Consider the following 18,539-nt stretch of genomic DNA (forward strand, 5'->3'; position numbering starts at 1 on the left):
TGAAAAATGAAAATGAGGATGTGGAAAAAAAAATGATTCAACTTTATGCTGCAGTTCAAGCCCTACTGGCTGAGTCCAACTACAGAAATGAGATTTCTGTATGAGATAAGCCTCTCTCAAAATGTGCCAACACTAACGCAGGAGCCATTTAAACCTCTAAAGAAGTAGACAGGAAGAATTTCTATGTTCTTATTTATAAATCTGTCTCCTTTCTTCCATTATTCTTCATACTTGGAATGGAAAATTACTAACTTCTATATATCTTCTTTTTTCATGAATCCATGGAGGAAGGTTAAAAAAAAAAATTAACCCTTTAGAAGCCAAAAGCCAGATTTGCCCCAAAGATGAGAGAGCTGAAGTGTGAGGCTGTCTGAAGGAAGCTGGAAGCTGGGTACTGAAGCCCATCTTTCTCCAAGACGGTAACAGTGGCTGTTTCTCAGGGTTGCCCTTGAGCTGCCTGGTCACCTGTGTTCAGGTGATAAAGTCTACGATGGCTAAGAGTACCCTTAGAGAAAAAACAGCCATATTGACTAAGTGCCCATTGAGATCTCTGTTGGCAGAGTTAGATATTTACTGACAACTTAAAAATGTTGAAGATGACCACGAAGAGCGATATGGAATCTGTGAGACACGCAGGTGCTTGCCATCTCCTAACTTTATCCTGCTTGCCTCCAAAATGCATTTCCTCTTTATTTATTCTGTCCACTCCCCTAAGGAGCAATCTGTGTGGTGGTGTGCATGCCCTACGGGATGTATCTCAGACTACAAATCCTTCCATGAAGATGTTTTTGCCTCTCTTTGCCCCAATGCATCGACATCTCCCTAATGAAGGCAGATCGAGATTCAGGGTGATTTTTAAGAATTGCATCTTTTATGCCAATAGTTTCCTGACTTTGCCATTGGTTGGTTTCTGTTCCTGGGAAGCTTTCTCTTAGAAATGGCCTGAGGGAAGAAGTGCTTTGTAAGTCCAGATGAGGCAGTGGTTAGAAACTGGGACATTGGAAAGGATGCCAGGTAGCATCCTGTGCCACCTCTGTCCCCAGTGGTTACTGCCAACTTAAAGAGGCCCATGAATTTTTTCTAGTGCCAGATGTGGGCTGATGGGAGAAACTGATGCAGGTGGCCACAGAAAGAGGACTGAGCTCTCTGAATCTTTGGGGAAGGACAGAGACCCAACGTGTGGGACCCCCTGGAATTCAGATGGCATGAGAAGACTTACTGAAAAGTCATCGCTGGGGAAGAACAGGAGATCTTGAAGAGGATCATTCCGATAGGTCTTTTCAAGTTCTTCGATGACAGTTTCATAGTCCAAAGGCTCCAGAAGCCTAGGCTTTTCCTGCTGTAGGAAAAGAAAAAATAATATTAGCCACTTGCTCGTATCATCCCTCCCTTCTCCTCTACGCCTGGTTGGATTTCATTTCTCAGTTATCACTGAGGCTTTGGACTTGCACAGTTTTTCTGATGGAGTCACAGACACTTTAGGAATTTAGGGCAAAACCACATTACTATTATTCCTAGATCCGATTTCTGCAGCCTAAGTGAACAGGGGTGGTCCTCTGGGTTAGTTTTGGGCTCCTAGAAGCTGGCATATTTGCCATGAAATTGGGATGCTACAAATGGTCTCATGGGAGAAAAAAATATTTCCTATCTTTCCCACATCAATGACATCAGACACTTTCCCTCCCAGCCCTGAACACACTGCAGTTCCTGCGGCCACCCGCCACCTCTCCTCAGTCTGTAAATCACACAGACTTAGCCTTGATTTTCAAAGACTTTTTTGGAAGATATCTGCTTATAAAACACCAGAAAATGTTGTTGACATTTAATAATTGCTAACAAGCTCCTTAAAGTAACAGTCAATATTTATTTTGGCGATTTTCCAAATTTAAAAAATAACAAAAAAAAAATGTGAACACAGTAATCCAATAGCAAGACTCCCCATGCACTTTCTGAATTAAAAAAGAAAAAAAAGTTGTTGCACACATACTTAAGTCAGCTAAGGGCAAGGTAAGGTGAATGTCTGGTCTGGAAGGCCCTTCACAAAAAGTGGCTAGATTTAGCAAAATACAAATACAGACCCCACATAATATTTGAACAAAAGAAGAAATTTAGACCCACATAATCTGTTTGGTGAAAGAGCTGTGAAACACTAGGTATTTTGAGGCAGAAGACACAGAGATACTATAGCATGACTCGGGTGATTTAGAGAGAGAAACACTGTCGGGGGGAGTGCAAATTAGAACAACCTCTACGGAAAGTTATGTGGAGACACCCCAAAGAACTAAAAGGAGACCTACCATGGATCCAGCAATCCCACTGCTGGGTATTTACCCAAAGGGAAAAATTCATTTTATCAAAAAGCCACATGTACTTGAATGTTTATTGCAGCACAATTCACATTTGTAAAGACATGGAATGAACCCAAATGCCCATCAGTTCGTGAGTGGATTAATGAAATGTGATATCTGCAAACCAGGAGCACTACTCACCCATAAAAAAAAAAAAAAAAGGTGTACTAATAGCTTTCACAGTAACGTGAATGGAACTGGAGGTCTTCCTTCCAAGGAAAGCAACAAACCCCACATGTGCTCACTATTAAATTGAAACGCGTCAATCAACACACATGTGCACATTTGGTCATAAAACTCAACAGAAAGCAAATAGGTCAGGCGTCAATTCACACCTAACAGGTACAATGCACACTATCCGGGTGAGGGGACCACAAAACTGTGACTCAAATTACACAAAAGCAGTTCAGGTAACTAAAACATTTGTACCTATATTGCTTTTGGTTAAAATTAAATTAAAAAAACAGTAGCATTCCACAGCACAAAAATAAATTTTTAAAAAAAGTCTTTCTAGAATCCCTGCCTCTAGAATCCCTCCCTATTAGTATGTTATTTTGACTTATTTTAAGCTTCAACTCTTTATTTCCCAGGCAAAACTTAATTCCAAGAATTGAAAATTGATACCTCAAAAGGCAAATGCAGGCTGCAGATGTTTGGTTTGGTGCCAATTTTATTTTATGTTTAGTTGGCTTTGATTGGCTTCAAGGAGTGGTATTTCAGTCCAGTTCAGCTACAGGCTCAAGAGATTGTATCTATTACCTTGTGCCCATAAGATCACACGTTTATATTACAAACTTTCCCACGGATCTTGAGTTCTGAAGCACTCGGCTCTTACAGAGGCCGTAGATTTGGTCTAAAATGTTCCTAAAATGTCTTTAGCTTAAGTGTATAACGCCCTGCAGTTCTCATCACAATGGCGCCCTGTGGTGGGTGAGGCTACCAACCTCTTTTCTTTTCTTTATCTTTTATCTTTTCTTTCCCTTCCTCAAACCAGGTATTAGAAGCAGGACAGAGTGTTGTTTTAGTGAGTGTTGCAATTCACAGGCAAAGGGCATAAGGGCTTTTTAAAACAGGGCTTCTATAAGCATTATTTTCTATTTTTTATTTTTATTTTTTGGAGACAGAGTCTTACTTTGTCACCCTGGGTAGAGTGCCTTGGCTTCATAGCTCACAGCAACCTCAAACTCTTGGGCTCAAGTGATTCTCTTGTCTCAGCCTCCTGAGTAGCTGGGACTACAGGTGCCTGCCACAATGCCTGGCTATTTTTTAGAGACGGGATCTTGCACTTGCTCAGGCTGATCTTAAACCTGTGAGCTCAGGCAATCCACCTGCCTCGGCCTCCCAGAGTGCTAGAATTACAGGTGTGAGCCACTGTGTCCAGCCTAGGCTCTCACTGTCTTTTAAATTTTATCTCCCACTAGCCCCAAACTTGGTCATTCAATAAGAAGCTGGATATAAGAAAATCTTTCAAAGAAGATCTTTTACTGGGGCCCAAATGTCACTTAAAATTAACACAACAGGCAAATCAGGGCTCCCAAGTCATGAGTTATCAATAAAGTCATAGAGAAACCAAATCTTGATGTCTCCTTGATACACCCAATAAACTTGATAGCATGGAAACATCTGTGGTAAGACATGTTTTGACGTATTCATTTCAGGCTTTGAACATGTCAGCCCATTAATGAATATTTATTAGGCCTTTCATGTTTAAAATACTGCACTGAGGTTATTTTGATATGGGGCTGCAAAAACCAGCCAATTTGCTTCACTATCATTTACTAAGTTTTGGCCTCTAGAACAGTGATTTTCAGTCAGTGTGCTATGAGAGGATCCTAGGTGTGCTGAGAAATTTTTTAATGATCATTAATAGTTATTTTCAAAAGAAGTTCAAAGCACAGTCAGTATATATATATATATATATTTTTTCTTTTTTACCTTTAAAAAAAAATCAGATTAATATGAGGGTACAAATGTCTAGGTTATGTTGTTTTCAATCCTAAGGTAAAATTTAAATTGTCCTTGAGCCCTTCACCAAGGGGTTGCACTGAACAGCCCCGCATTCTGCACATTAGGTGAGATCCTGCCAGTCATCCCTCTTCCTCTCCCCTTTACTCTTTTTTTTGATCAACATAATTTAAGTGTGCTGGGGAAGTTTAACTATGGGTTCAAGTGTGCTATGAGATAAAAACGGTTGAAAAACAGTGGTGAAGTTTGATCTTTCCAGGCAATGTTTTAATCAATGTAGAATGTTCAAGCTATTTAATGTATTGTAATTTTTGCAGATATAAAGTTTAAAACGAAATAGCAATGATATTTTCCATAGCACCTAGAGCCTGGGATTCAGCCCGGGTTGTCACACAGGCTTTCCGCACCTGGGACGGTGAGAATCCATGCTATACAACCAGTAGTTCTCTTCAGAGCAAAGGAGCTGATGCTTGGTGTTTTGGGCAAAGACACAGACATATACGCAAGGACGGGGCACCAGTGGATTGCTCACTGAAACTGGGAGTGGAGCAGCCTCCGTTTACAGCATCGACAGGGCCGGCTGTCCCTCCTGAATTTAATGTGCCTGTCTCTCTTGGAAATGCACCAACAGGGATACAGTTTGTGCCAAGATTACCCTGTATTGGATTGGATTTTTATAGTGCCTTTTACTCTTATTTTCCTTCTCTCAAATGAGTAATGAATTTCATTTGAAATTCTAAACTCACTCTGCCTGGGAAAAGGCAGCCTCAGTACCTGTTATTATGCACCGGGGCTGGTGGTGTGCTGCAGTGGGGAGAGGCCCTATTTTTTTTTGTAGAGACAGAGTCTCATTTTATGGCCCTCGGTAGAGTGCCGTGGCATCACACAGCTCACAGCAACCTCCAACTCCTGGGCTTAAGCGATTCTCTTGCCTCAGCCTCCCGAGTAGCTGGGACTACAGGCGCCCACCACAATGCCCGGCTATTTTTTGGTTGCAGTTTGGCCAGGGCCGGGTTTGAACCCGCCACCCTCGGTATATGGGGCTGGCACCCTACCGACTGAGCCACAGGAGAGGCCCTATTTTTATACAGTGTTCAGAAATTTGTTTGATCTAGTTTCCCAAATCCACCACGCTCCTCCTAATCAATGCCACAGACGAAGAATGGGCGCCTATCCCAGAAACAAATGCTTTCTTCCCCTCTACTGATTCCACAACTTCTCATGCTGCACTGCTGCGGCATCGAACCCCCAGTGTGGTGCAACTTCCACCTCTGTGATAGTCCCGGAAGGCCAAGAGCCCTTCAGTTGGTTTGAAACATGCATACTGCTTGTGCCTTAACCAAAGATTCTCATTTCAAGGACACAGTAAATCCATTACAGAGATCTGAATTGTTTTCATCATTATAATTCAAAATCAGGTAGGTGGAGAGAGAACACTGAAGAAAAAAAGCACCTGAAGTATGTAACCCTGAAAGACTATGTGATTAAGTTACCAACCTACATGTGTCTCCAGAATAGATGTACAGTCTAACTAGGACATAATCTAGACCGACCTGCCTTATTTTGGGAAAGTCCAAAGTTCAAGGGGGGTGGGATGAGAGGTTTTCTCTGTTAAGAGGCAACAGTAAGTGTGGTAGGCACATAGGCACAGTAGATCCAGGACTCTAGTCCTGGCATTGCCACTGTGCTAATTAAACTCCCCTGTCTTGATTTCTCCATTTGTAAAATGACATAAGTAATAGCTCCCTCATAGGATTAAACAAAGTAGTATTGGTGAAGCCTTTATAACAGCAGTTCTCAACCTGTGGGTCGCGACCCACAGGAACTGTATTAAAGGCCACGGCATTAGGAAGGTTGAGAACCACTGCTCTGGAAGAACACCACACCTGTACTGTTGTATAGAGTTGGCTAGTTAAAGCCTGTGGGATTTAAATCTTCCACTAGTCAGGCATTCAAAGTACCTGTATTTGATGTCTAATGTCTCCAAAGAGCAACCAGTAGGCACTCAATAAATATCTGTGGAATAAATAAGTTTATGTTCTTTCATCTAGATCTAAGAATGGCTTCTGGGATTGTATCTTAAAAAACAAACAGAAATATAATCCAAGATTAATACAAGGATGTCTTTGCAACTTTGTCGTTGTGAGATGCAAAAAACATGTTCACCTTCATAGCAGGGGGACCAGAAAGGCAGGCAGGCCAGTGGGGGCACAGTTAGTGAAGACACCAGAGTTGCTGCTTAAAACCAGCGGCTCACATTTTTCAGAGAACCAAGAGTAGTAGAAAGAGGCTTAAAGCTGCAATGGGCTTTGGAAAAGACATTGAAAGTAGGATGGGGTTGGAGTCATCAATGAAGCTGAAAGTTAGTTAACTCAAGACATTTTGCACGTGATTGCCTTTTTATGGGGAAAACATGAGGGGTCTGGGGTCCATGATCAAGAAGGGAAGCTACAAAAAAAAACAAAAAAACAAAGAAAGGATACTACCTCAGAGGGCAAGAAGTCAAAGTCATCTTGACTATGGTTCCAGATTCACACATCTTACGACATTAGAGTTCAACTGCTGAATGCCTAGTAGTGAGGCCAGAAGGGGAAGACCAGCGAAAAGGGGAGACATTTCTGGATAAGGAATGATGAGGAATTCATGGCATAACCACCCTAAACTGAGTTTTTTTTAATAATCAATAAAAGTGGGATAAATGACATACGACGGAATAACTGCACAAGATTTTTTAGATTTCAAGAAGAAATACAGATATAGATCCAAATTTTATCAGTTATTATGTTTGGGTGGGATTTAAGATTTTGCTATTTTGATTTTTCCACTTTCTGCAAATTTTCCATAATGAATGTTTCTTTCTTTCACCATGGTGGGAAGATGAACTTGGTTTCTCAAAACTATCACGCCTTCCTGGAAACACTGGGGAGTTATTTGATTTTAAAATTGTTTACCCTTTGTAAATCCACCAGAGAGGAAGCCTAAAAAATTCACAGTGAGACTTCACATAAAAGTTGAACCATTAACAGCTTCACAAGTAATTAAAAAAGATCCACAAAACCCCAAGGAAAGTAGACCTGGGAAAATAGAGATTATGGATGTGGTTCTAGAAGCTAATGTCAGCAGAAAAGGGGAGCACAATTAGCAACTTAATAACTAATGTATTTTTTAGCTCCATAGGGAGCCATAAACATCTAGTAAGTTATTTAAACACTCATGTGCATTGGTCATTGTTGCAAAAGATTAGAAGCCAGAATCTCCACTTGGAAGTTAAGGTTCTGTTACCTACTGGCTATGTAACTTGAACTTGCACAAGACATTAGAGACGTATCTGATCTCCAGATACACAGGGAAAAGGCCAATGTTGTCATAAAAATCAAGGAAAGGGAGTATGGGAAAGTGGTAAATACCAGACAAACACAGATTAGCTTTTATTTGAAAATGACTATTTGGACCTGTATATTTTGCCCAGAGACATATACAAACCCATCACCCAGTCAAGCCAACTACAACAAATTCTCAAGGAAGAATGCTGTGTTCAAGGAGGTATGCTATGTGTTTTTATATTTATTATCTAAATTTCATTTAAAATAACTCTGCTAACTAATGATTCTAATGGAGCAAACGAGTTAAGACTACGAGGAGGAGTATTGAGATCATAAAAGGGCAGTTTTCTCTCCCAGTATCTCCTGAGTCAAATCAGGCTCCTCTACCCGCCCTCCAACCCTACTGGAAAGGAAAGTAACCTATCTCATTATGCAGATCAGCAAACAAAGGTGACTTTGAAATTCTACCTTTTATTTTCCTTAAGAAATGGCCTAGAAAATATTTTCGTGTATTTATACTTCCAGATCAAAAGAGAAGGATTAAATTTAGAATTGGTTTAGTATAAGCTCATTAGCTTTGCAAACAGAAATATCTAAAGAACAATCAGTGTCATTGATACTTAGAATTTCTTTCTGTAGCTCTAACCTACACAGATGGGAGGTGAACTTGGTAGCACTGTGGAGCTAATCAGGAAGGGGATTGACAGAATGAGGCAGAGAGAACAATCTCCAGGGCAAATCCCTGGAGTCTGAGACTAAGGACCTCCCATTTGGGCTCTAAATCTTAAGTGTAATTAGGGAGCCAATTAGTGACTCACCACTGGGGTCATAGCAGTTTTGTCTATCTGAGTTAGTTATTCTTGGCTCTCCTTTTTAGAAGATCTGGTCTTTTCAAGGAACATGAAAAATAGAGTTTTCCCCCCTACCTTTGAGAAGTTTCACGTTCTTTTTGTGACAGGCAGTGCATCTTTGGGGATTCCCTCACTCTTTCTCAATCACCTCTGTCATTTCTAGATATCTGAATCATTACTTTCAGTATTAATAATGAAATTAATCCTGTATCTGAATGCCTCCTTCAGTTTGCACAACTATCATTCTGGTTAATGACACAGAAAATCAAACAAACAAAAATAGATAGTAGTTGAGACTAATAGAGGAGGTTCTATTAGAGCACCAGAGGCTAATTATTTAAAAATTCTTTTCACATCTTGGCATATGGACAAGCAAATAACTCACAGTGATGACCCATAGGGAGATTCTAAAAAGAAAGAGACTCTAAAAAGAATTCCAATCTTGAGATCTCCAAAACAAATTAGAAACAACACAGCTGTTAATTAATTTCAGTGTTATGAAGATAATGGATTAAATTTCTTAGAAGAAATTTAAATTTTAATGACATGGATTCTTTAGACCTCAACTTAATCTAGGACCTTTTGGCCTTAATGTAATTGGAATGGAACCAACTCCCACACTATTTGTGTTTAAAACAAATGGGAAGATGGGAGAAATTCCAAACAGCTGGATCTATAGCCACAGCTGTCGACTTGGGGTCCCGTGACAAACTCTTAATTCAGCCTTTCATCAGAGGGAGTTGCACTGGACAACCTCAAATTTTGGAGATTCAGAAAACAGAACTAGTTTTTCTTAGCAAAAAGGAAATGATTAAGTAAGGAATAAGCCATCCTATACTGACCCTTTAACCTTCTCTTGTCTTGAACCACACAGTTTCATGAGAATGGAAAAACACTAGCTAAATCAAAGTTAAGAACTACACAGCTGGGCAAACTCAGATGAATTTGAATTTGGAAAAGGTTCCCTTGGTAACAAAATCGCAGAAGAAATCAACCAGTAGTAACTCTTTGAATGTCTTAGCCTATTTCAGTGAAATAAAGCAGGTTAAAGTTGGTCAAATATAAAGTCCTTTGCGAAAAGGGATGATTAATTCATCATATTCAACACATCAGAATTTTCTATTTTGTGAACTCTTAATTTCAGTAGGAAAAGGAAAGATACCAATAAATCTTATAGGGTTTATGATGTAAGATGTACTTTTAAATTGAACTCAGGTCTTTGCAATCTTATTTCCTTTTTTTCCCCTAACCATACATACTTCTTATAACCATGTTAAAATTCACACATTTTTATTTTGCAAATGAAAATAAAAAATTAAAAATGGCTGTTTCCCTATATAATACTGGTATGTAAAGAAGTAGAAAATTTCCAAGAATATCTAAGTCAAATTAAATTACATGTCTCATTTAGTTTTCTAGAAACACTTGAATGATAATAAATATCATTAAAAATACATCACAACCCAATTACAAGGCTGCCTGACACCAGCAAAACTAATGCCTTAGAGCAATCTGTGGGGTATTTCAGATTAGATTAATTTATATGATGAGAGCTGCTGCCAGCTAAACTTCTGATGGTATTTCAGTACTTTTAACAGTCACACAAATGAACTTTCCACTCTCAGATCAAGTGGGGTGTGTGTACACGTTCATATATACATGTCACATCACATACACAAGTGTAAATAGTTCTGTCAACAACATGCATCCTATATTTTCAATAAATCTTCCCATAATGACAGTCAACCCATTCTTTCATTTGCTTTCCTACCTGTGGCTACTTGAACTTGAATATGCCCGGTGAATATTTGTTTGTTTTTGTCCTACACAACACCTGACCTGCTTTCTTTGGATACCAGCATTTTAATTTCCTTTTGAGAACTTATTTGTCTCCCCATTCCCATAATGAGTGGTCTTGGTGGGTTTGATTATAAGAGGGTCTTGTTTTTCTGGGGTCGAGGGCATGTGAGTGGGCCCAACATAAGGTCCATTCAACTCTTTCCCCCAGAACTCTAAATCTTGAGTGGCAAAAGCAGAAGTTGAGAAAAAGGTTGGGATTTGTTTGTTTGTTTCTGGGGATGTACTCCCATGAGATTCCCATCACCAAGACCACCTGTTTTCCACTCCCCTGAGCTTGTCTAGGTCCCTTCCTGGTTCTTTTCTGAGCCTGTTTCTCCATCCTTCCTCTGTCTCTTTCTCTGGACTGTGACTGTCTCTTTCTCTGGACAGAGTAGATTTCTAATGCTTGCTTGCAATTAAAGAAATCTAGTGGGCTATAATACAAAGAGCAGCATTTAGAGAAAAGGACTATTATTCTCTTAATTTATGTTTATTTGGATTTGAGTGGCCATAAAGGAGGCCCTCATACAGACAGTGGCTCCTGTTTTTGAAATGCAAAAGTTAAGGCTAAGTAAACTCGTAAGATACTAATACACAACAACCCTAGAAAAGATCTTTCTCCCTCCCTTCCTCCCTCCCTCTCCCCTTCCCTTCCTCCCTTCCTTCCTCCCTTCCCTTCCCTTCCTCTTTTTTTTCTTTTTAAAGATGAGGAATCTTGGATTTTGAGCACTTAAGCAACTTGGTCAAGTTTATGGAAGAACTGATACTACTTTTTGTGTGTGTGTAGAGACAGAGTTTCACTTTATCACCCTCTGTAGAGTGCTGTAGTGTCACAGCTCACAGCAACCTCCAGCTCTTGGGCTTAGGCGATTCTCTTGCCTCAGTCTCCTAAGTAGCTGGGACTACAGGTGCCCACCATAACGCCTGGCTATTTTTTTGTTGCATTTTGGCCCGGGACGGGTTTGAACCCACCATCCTTGGTATATGGGGCCAGTGCCCTACCCACTGAGACACAGGCGCTGAAAGAACTGATATTTCAACCTAGCTCAGTTAGAAGCCTACAATCCATTCCACTTCTCCACCTCCTCCTCTCCACTCCACCAGCAAAGAAGAGAAAAGCTTTTTTCTCTCCCTGTTGGAAAGATCCTGGAGTAGAGCAGTACTTCCGGCTGCCGCTTCTGCTCCCTGTGTGAGTTTCTGCAGCAAGGGCTACTAGAATCTGGCTAGGGGCGGGTGTGAAGTCACAGTGACCTCAGGTTGCGCGTATGGTAGAAACAGAGGACAAGAAAATATTTATGGGAGGGTAGGAGATTTGGGGGGGGGGTTGGCAGATTTGGGAACCACATAATGATACTAATAGTGCATGTGCTGCATGTGTCAGCCTCCACGTGGGAAATTGACATTAGGGGAGGGAATCTTTAAAATCAAGAAGTTTCATACCACCATCCAGGAAATAAAGAGATGTTGAGGTCATGATCTCACTTCCTGTCCATGGTGAAACTCCCCTCCCCTAGCAAATAGTCCAGCTCATGTTCAGACAGTTTGGCTTTCTCTCATTCAACGTTTCTCCCTCTCTCCACTGTCAGGCTGGAGAAAAGTAAGGTCATTCTTGGTTACATCCCGAGTATCTCTCCCAAGTCCGGTTTAGAAGCAGCTCCCTGCAGCCCTTAGGCGCCGGGGCTAGCTGTTCCCTTTTGCTGCAGTCCCTGCCCGATTTTTAGATTCTTAGGCAGATCAAGTTTCAATGTACACTTCTCCATTTCTTGGATTGAGTTCAAATCCCCAGCCTGTGCCTTTTTCTTTGCCTTCAACCTATGTAATGCTAATCCTTTCTGCTGTGTTTCAACCCTGATTCATCCTCCTGCCATCATTCCTTGAACCATCATTCTGATTCCTGGGACTCTGTTCTACACTTTCTTCCTTTTAGCTACTTGGCTCCTTACACACGGCCTAACTAGGGAACATCCTCTGAGTGTTTGCATGAAACAAAGAGTAACAGTAAGGAATGCAGCCTGGGTCAGCAGGGAGGGGCTGTTTACATTAACTCGGAAGATTAGAGGACAAAATCTGATAACAGTACAAAACAAAGCGACATATGAAGGAGATACATTAAAGCCACTCAGATAGAGCCCATGTCTACAGTTTTCATTTTTATTTTCCTATTAAGGTGCTAATAGGCACTTTAAAGAGAACAGGATGAATGTTCACGGCTATCCAAACTTTCCCAAATATTTCTAAATCTTGCAGATTAATGATCCACAAGCCAGTAACAACTTAAAAATATAACATTTATTTTAATTGGCTTGCATATTTTTATGACTGTGTATCATTGATATAATAATTCAATGTTATCATATTTTTAATCTTTCTAAATTACAACATACAACTTAAGAAAGAAATTATCTTTTTATTGACTTCCAGAGATCCTACTGAACGATTTAAGTAAGAAAATAAAAATAGAAAGGCAGTTACAAAGAAAACCAGCAACTGTGGAACACTTCACACATTTCAAAAATTAAAACAAGTAAATTTCGTTTTCTTGAACTTTTCTTATAACACAATTGCACTCTCTCCATTGTATATTGTCTGTGATAAGTATATTAAAATATATGAAGGTATTTCTCTTATGCAATGAATTTGAAAGTTGGGATAATAAAGGAAACTTCCAATACAATTAAAAAAATCCCCTTATCCTTATCTTACTGTCATTGTCCTGAAACCTTATTTTAGAAAATTGATCAAGTAACATGTTGCATGTGGCTTACTTTGGATATATCTAAGCCCTTCTGCACATCTAAACTTAGATGGAGTTGGTCAAATGAGGGAACATCTGGGTTATGCCTTTTTTTAAAGTAGTTTTTTTTAGGAACTGTCAGCATGTTGTTGTTGAAGTGTGGAGTTGTAACTCTGCATGGACTATGGACAGTCAACAATATGTACTTAAAAGTTTGCACTATTGCAAAACGGGTGAATTATCCAGGTACTCCTACACTATTTTTTTTGTACTGCTGGTCCTGTACCAGAAACATTTTCTTTTATTGTTACTTGCTTTTAAACTTTGTTTAGCCACTTAAAGAAAATCTGCTTATGGCACAATTTGCCTCAAATCCATTCCAAGTTGTATAAAAAAAATTACAATTTACCCCCCCCCCAAAAAAAAATCCAACAGAGTGAAATATATGGCTTCAAATAGAATTTGAATAAAACAGAATACACAAAATTGTGAATCTGGGTCAGGAAGCTATAAAGCTTAGGTTAAGTAATTCTCAGGAAGTCACACAATTCTGGATAAGCATCCTAGATTACTATGAGATTAATTCATCTCCAAATATGCCTCAGAACACAAAATGACTTGTTGAGTTTAAAATCCACATGACTATTATAAAAACAGATGATCTGTGATCATTATCTCCAACAATCTTTTTTTTTTTTTTTTGGCCAGGGCTGGGTTTGAACCCTCAACCTCCGGCATATGGGGTTGGCACCCTACCCTTTGAGCCACAGGCACCGCCCCAATCTCCAACAATCTTTTCTTGTCCTTTCACCACAATATATGAGAACTTCCAAAAGTTCAAAAGAAATTATTGTTTTGTCTCCTTAACTTTAGGCCTCGTCTGCTACGGAAAGTTCAAGTTGACTGTGGTGGGTTAAAAAGAGACATCTAGGTCCATCCCTCACCCAGCTTGATGCAATTCAGAAGCCTGTCCACTGAATAGTTCTGTTGCCAAAAAGACAAAAACAAACAAACAAAGAAACAAAAAACAATGAAAAAGATTCCAGGAGGAAAGTGTTTCCTACAGACCAGTGGCTTCAATTGCTGCAGTCCCCATAAACCCCGTCTCACGGTCTCTTTCCCCTGGCTCTTGGAAATGGAAATAGTTGACTCAGTTTTAATAACACTACAAAACACTGTGACTCTAAACTTTTTACAGTGTTCAAACCATGCTCAAAATGCACATTGTCAAAATTAATTCTAATAAACAATCTTAAGACAGGACAGGTATTATGATGAATATTGTTCAGAAGACAAAATTGAGGCACAGAGGTCTGCTCCAAGGTCTCACACATGCTAAGTCAGAGAGTCAGATAGAAAGGCACTTGCTTCCCCAAGACATCTGTCTCAAATCGTAGTACTCTGATTTTTCTTTTCACTTTCTTGAATTCCAAAATGAAATTCACATCCCAAGGTATTTCTTAAGGAGGAATTAAACAATTCTGTACTCAACAGAAGAGACCCCCTGTGAGAGCAGATATGCCTATCTCAGGCAGACCAAAAGCAGGCAACTGTTGCAGGCAGGTCCCCAGTGCCTTCCCATGAAGAATGCCAATCACTGGATGAATGCTCTTAATTAAATTTGGACACATCGCTACTGAATGCTGTGGGAAAACACCACGTCCTTTCTGTCTTCTCTTCCCATAGTACTCAGTAGCAATACATTCAAATTCAATTAAGATCATTCACAGAGTGATTGGCTTCATTGTATGGTGAGACACCAGGGACTGTCTTCTTGCCAAGACTGTGTGTGTGGTCTGCATAAGATAGACAACTTCTCCTCCTCGTGTTGTCTCTTTTATTGGACAAAAGAAGTAAATCTCAGGGTAGCATAACCATGGCACTTCTTAATTCCATGGAGAGAAAGAAGTAAGCAAATTATGTTTGGGGGGATCGTTGAAAGGTTAACATAATCTCAAGCCAAACACATTTTTGCCACAGTTATCCTCTTTTAACAGACTGATAGTAAATAACAGACAAGGTCCTTAGCAGGCCAGAAGGGAGGACATAGGGAGCTCCTACTACTGGCTAGTGAGGAGGAATATGTTAGGCCAAGGTCTCTGCATTTTCCAGTTATGAAAGACTGAGTGAAAAGATCCAGGTTACAAACCATGGGAACAAGATTGAGGGGCCCCATTATGTGGGCTCAGCAATGCGGATATGCACACCCCCGAGACAGAAACTGAACCAGCAACACCAACCCTATGAGCCAGACTGCTAATAAATTCCATTCACGTTAACTTAACACCAAATAATTGTTAAGTATTAATTGAGAGGCAGTATACTTGTATTTGGCTTTGGTCTGTCAAGGACTGAGTATTTATTAATTTTATTTTTCATATGCATAAATATTCATAAATTGTATATATATATATTCAACGCTGCTTGTGTTTCAAGATTAAAGATGCTTATAAGAACCAATAGATTTTCTTTATCCCTAGGACAATGCTCTCAATCAGAGGATCACTCTCCCTGTCCCAGGGGACATTGGGCAATCTTTGCAGGTGGTTTCGATTGCCGCAACTGGGTAAGGATTGAATGTGGTACATAGAGGACAGGAATTTGCTACCACCCTTCAGTGCATGAGGAGAGTCCTCTGCGGAAAAGAAGACTGAAACCAGTGATAGAGCTGAAGCTTAGAAACCCTGCCCCAAAGAAAGCAAACAAAACTTGATAGACACACACACACACACACACACACACACACCCGTGAAGCTGCCCACCGATGTTGCTGTGCCTTTCATCACACAAAGCAGGCCTCCCACTCACAGGGGGGCCTCTGACGGGCTTGGGCAACCAGCTCTGATGTTCATCTGTCAGGATTTCTTACAGATTGAAATGCAGTTTTCTCTAAGAAGTACATGTTTCCACAGCTCTCATTTTGTTTGCAGACAATAACAAGGTTGAAATATTTTTAACAGTGAAACAAAACCCCATCTTTTTTAACCTTTACAATGTGTCCGTTTTGACAGTCTTTCTTGGCTCTACCAATTGAAAGTATTTAATCGAATACTTAGTTGCTTTTTCTTTCCCATTTTGAATAGTACTTTCTAAAAATTTTTAGAAAGATGAATAGTTAGTGGCGCATGATGAAACAGAGCAGTAATATTATATGTATATATACACATATATATGTACTTGAAATACAACCTCAACGAGGTATCCATGGGGGTCTTAACTGGGGCAATGATACGCCTTTCTTTAATTAAGAGACTAACTGCTCCAGAGCTTACGACGTGTACTACAATAGTAAGACAGCAGTAAGTGGCTTCCAAATATTCCCATGTTTTAACTGTTTAAATCCTCTATCAATATACTTTAAAAGATTTACTCAGAGAGTGAAATCATTGTGCTTTCAAAAATAATAAGTAAAAGAGGATATTTATGAGCCAAATGGAACCTTGTGTTCCATGAAGACCTTACCCCGTAGCTCTTTGAGGATACCACTCTAGAACTAAGGCTTCTTAAAAGAAAGTATTCAAGAAAAGTTGGAAACATAAACAGCAACATTCAGATACCTACAGAACTAAATCTGGGGATTTCTTCTCGATTTACTCTCCTGGCTGTTCTTCTCTTCTTCCAGAATTCACTGGGTTCCCGTTTGAAAACTTTTCCTCGAAAGCTCATGGTACTGCAGCAAGTAGAGTCACAAAATATTTTGAAGCATCAATTTTCTTAAACGTTTCTCTTCTGAAGCTTCACCAGGCTGAACAAATCTTTCCTCTGAGATGAAAAAGGGAAATGGCTGTGCTATATCAACCTAACTCCACAGAGAGGAAAGGAAACTGACAAGTTACCGCTTCCTGTGAGCAGCTACCTACCAGCTGTTCAGACACTGCTTCTGCCCTTACATTCTCCCAAATCACCTGCTCTAAAGCAAGAAAGAAACACAGAATAACTTTGGATGTTTAAGAGAATTGCTCACAACTAAGTAAACCATGTGCTAAAAAATCACCCATGGAAGGAAATTAAGACTGAAGCAGAGTTCATTTACTAGAGGGCTTCATGTCTGTCACTAAAATAGTTATTCAACCTTCTGCTTTGGGCTAGATCCCAAAGGTAAATCAGTAATAATAAAGCCGAAGGCTGAGAGTTTTATTTAAAGCAGTTGTTCATATCAAGTGCAGACTAAATTAGTGGTCTTCCAAGGGGGGTGCCCGAGATAATCACTTAGGGTACAATAAGAAGATATTCAAATTCTGTTTACACTGATTATCCAAATAAATTACGCTTACTATTATTTAATATCATACACACAGACATCGACACTTGGAGTCTGTATATCCAGGTGGTCACAAAGAACTGAATAGATGATTCTCTCATTTTTAGGTCTCCATGTACTTTCTCTAAGGCTTTTTAAGAGTCCAGCTCTCTCCTGAAACCCACCTGGATGCTCTTTCCTGATTTATCTTGCTTCAAAGCGTTCACTTGTAGTAACAAGTCTGTGTGGCTGGCTTATTCATTTCACTTATGGCCTGCCTTCCCTTCTCAGCCCCTGTATTCCACAAGAGTGCGGATTTTGCTTCATTCACTGTTCTCAGTGAGTAGAACAAGGCCTGGCACCCAAAAGTGTCTCAGTGTATAATTTAAATTAAACAAAGGAAAGAGTATGACAAACTTACTTTATTATGCTGAACAATGACGCTTGTCCCGTGTGTGTGTCTATGTATACGTATATATATGGTTTGAAATATTAGCTATTGATAAGAGCCATATAATTTGTAAATAAATATAGAAATGGGGGTCCATGGAATACATGTAGTTTTGTTCCATTATGTGAGATGAGAAATTTTGGGGGGCCAGGTCACTAGGTCGCTTCTTTTTCCCCCCAATAATAATTATATTTAGCTGAGGCACGCACATAGACCAGAGGCTGAAGAGGCTGAAGCCAATCACATCTCTATTTTGTCACAAAGTGAGTTGTGCCTGATGAGTAATAGAAGATTCTGATTGATTATTTCTTATCCATGCATGGAGACCAAGAAGACTTTAAAACCTTCAGAAAAAATAGCAAGATGCTATAAAAATGACAACTGGGGAGGTAAACTACATCATTATTATGTAATTGGCCAAATTAGGCCCATAGAACAGAAATCCTTTCAATCAATGGGCATTAGATATTTAGAAATTCCACCATGTACCTTAAAATCTTAAACAGAGATTATACTCCATCAGGAGTATCCAAACTTTTGGCTTGTCTGTGCCACATTGGAAGAAGAAGAGTCGTCCTGGGCTACACGTTCAATACACAAATACCAACAAGAATTGATGAGAGGGCAGCCCCTGTGGCTCAAGGAGTAGGGCGCTGGTCCCATATGCCGGAGGTGGTGGGTTCAAACCCAGCCCCGGCCAAATAAAAAAAAAAAAAAAAAGAATTGATGAGAAAAAAAGAAAAAGAAAAAAAAGGTCTATACAATAATTTTTATGATATCTGCCAACA

At 39.7% G+C, this 18,539-nt stretch overlaps 1 protein-coding gene across 10 annotated transcripts in view; it reads right to left on the reverse strand.

Annotated features, from left to right (window-relative positions):
* DOCK10 (dedicator of cytokinesis 10) overlaps positions 1–18,539 on the reverse strand; it is a 277,597-nt gene that overhangs the window by 160,383 nt on the left and 98,675 nt on the right. For 8 of the 10 annotated variants that reach the window (XM_053597597.1, XM_053597595.1, XM_053597593.1 and 5 more), the window contains exon 2: positions 1,220–1,339. In XM_053597597.1, coding sequence (XP_053453572.1) covers positions 1,220–1,339 — 120 coding nt within the window. Of the gene's footprint in view, positions 1–1,219; positions 1,340–16,621; positions 16,840–18,539 lie in introns of those variants that run through there. The other 2 variants (XM_053597598.1, XM_053597596.1) reach the window with 1 other exon arrangement.

Source organism: Nycticebus coucang, chromosome 7 (genome assembly GCF_027406575.1).
Source record: "Nycticebus coucang isolate mNycCou1 chromosome 7, mNycCou1.pri, whole genome shotgun sequence".
NCBI classification, from domain to species: Eukaryota; Metazoa; Chordata; class Mammalia; order Primates; family Lorisidae; genus Nycticebus; species Nycticebus coucang.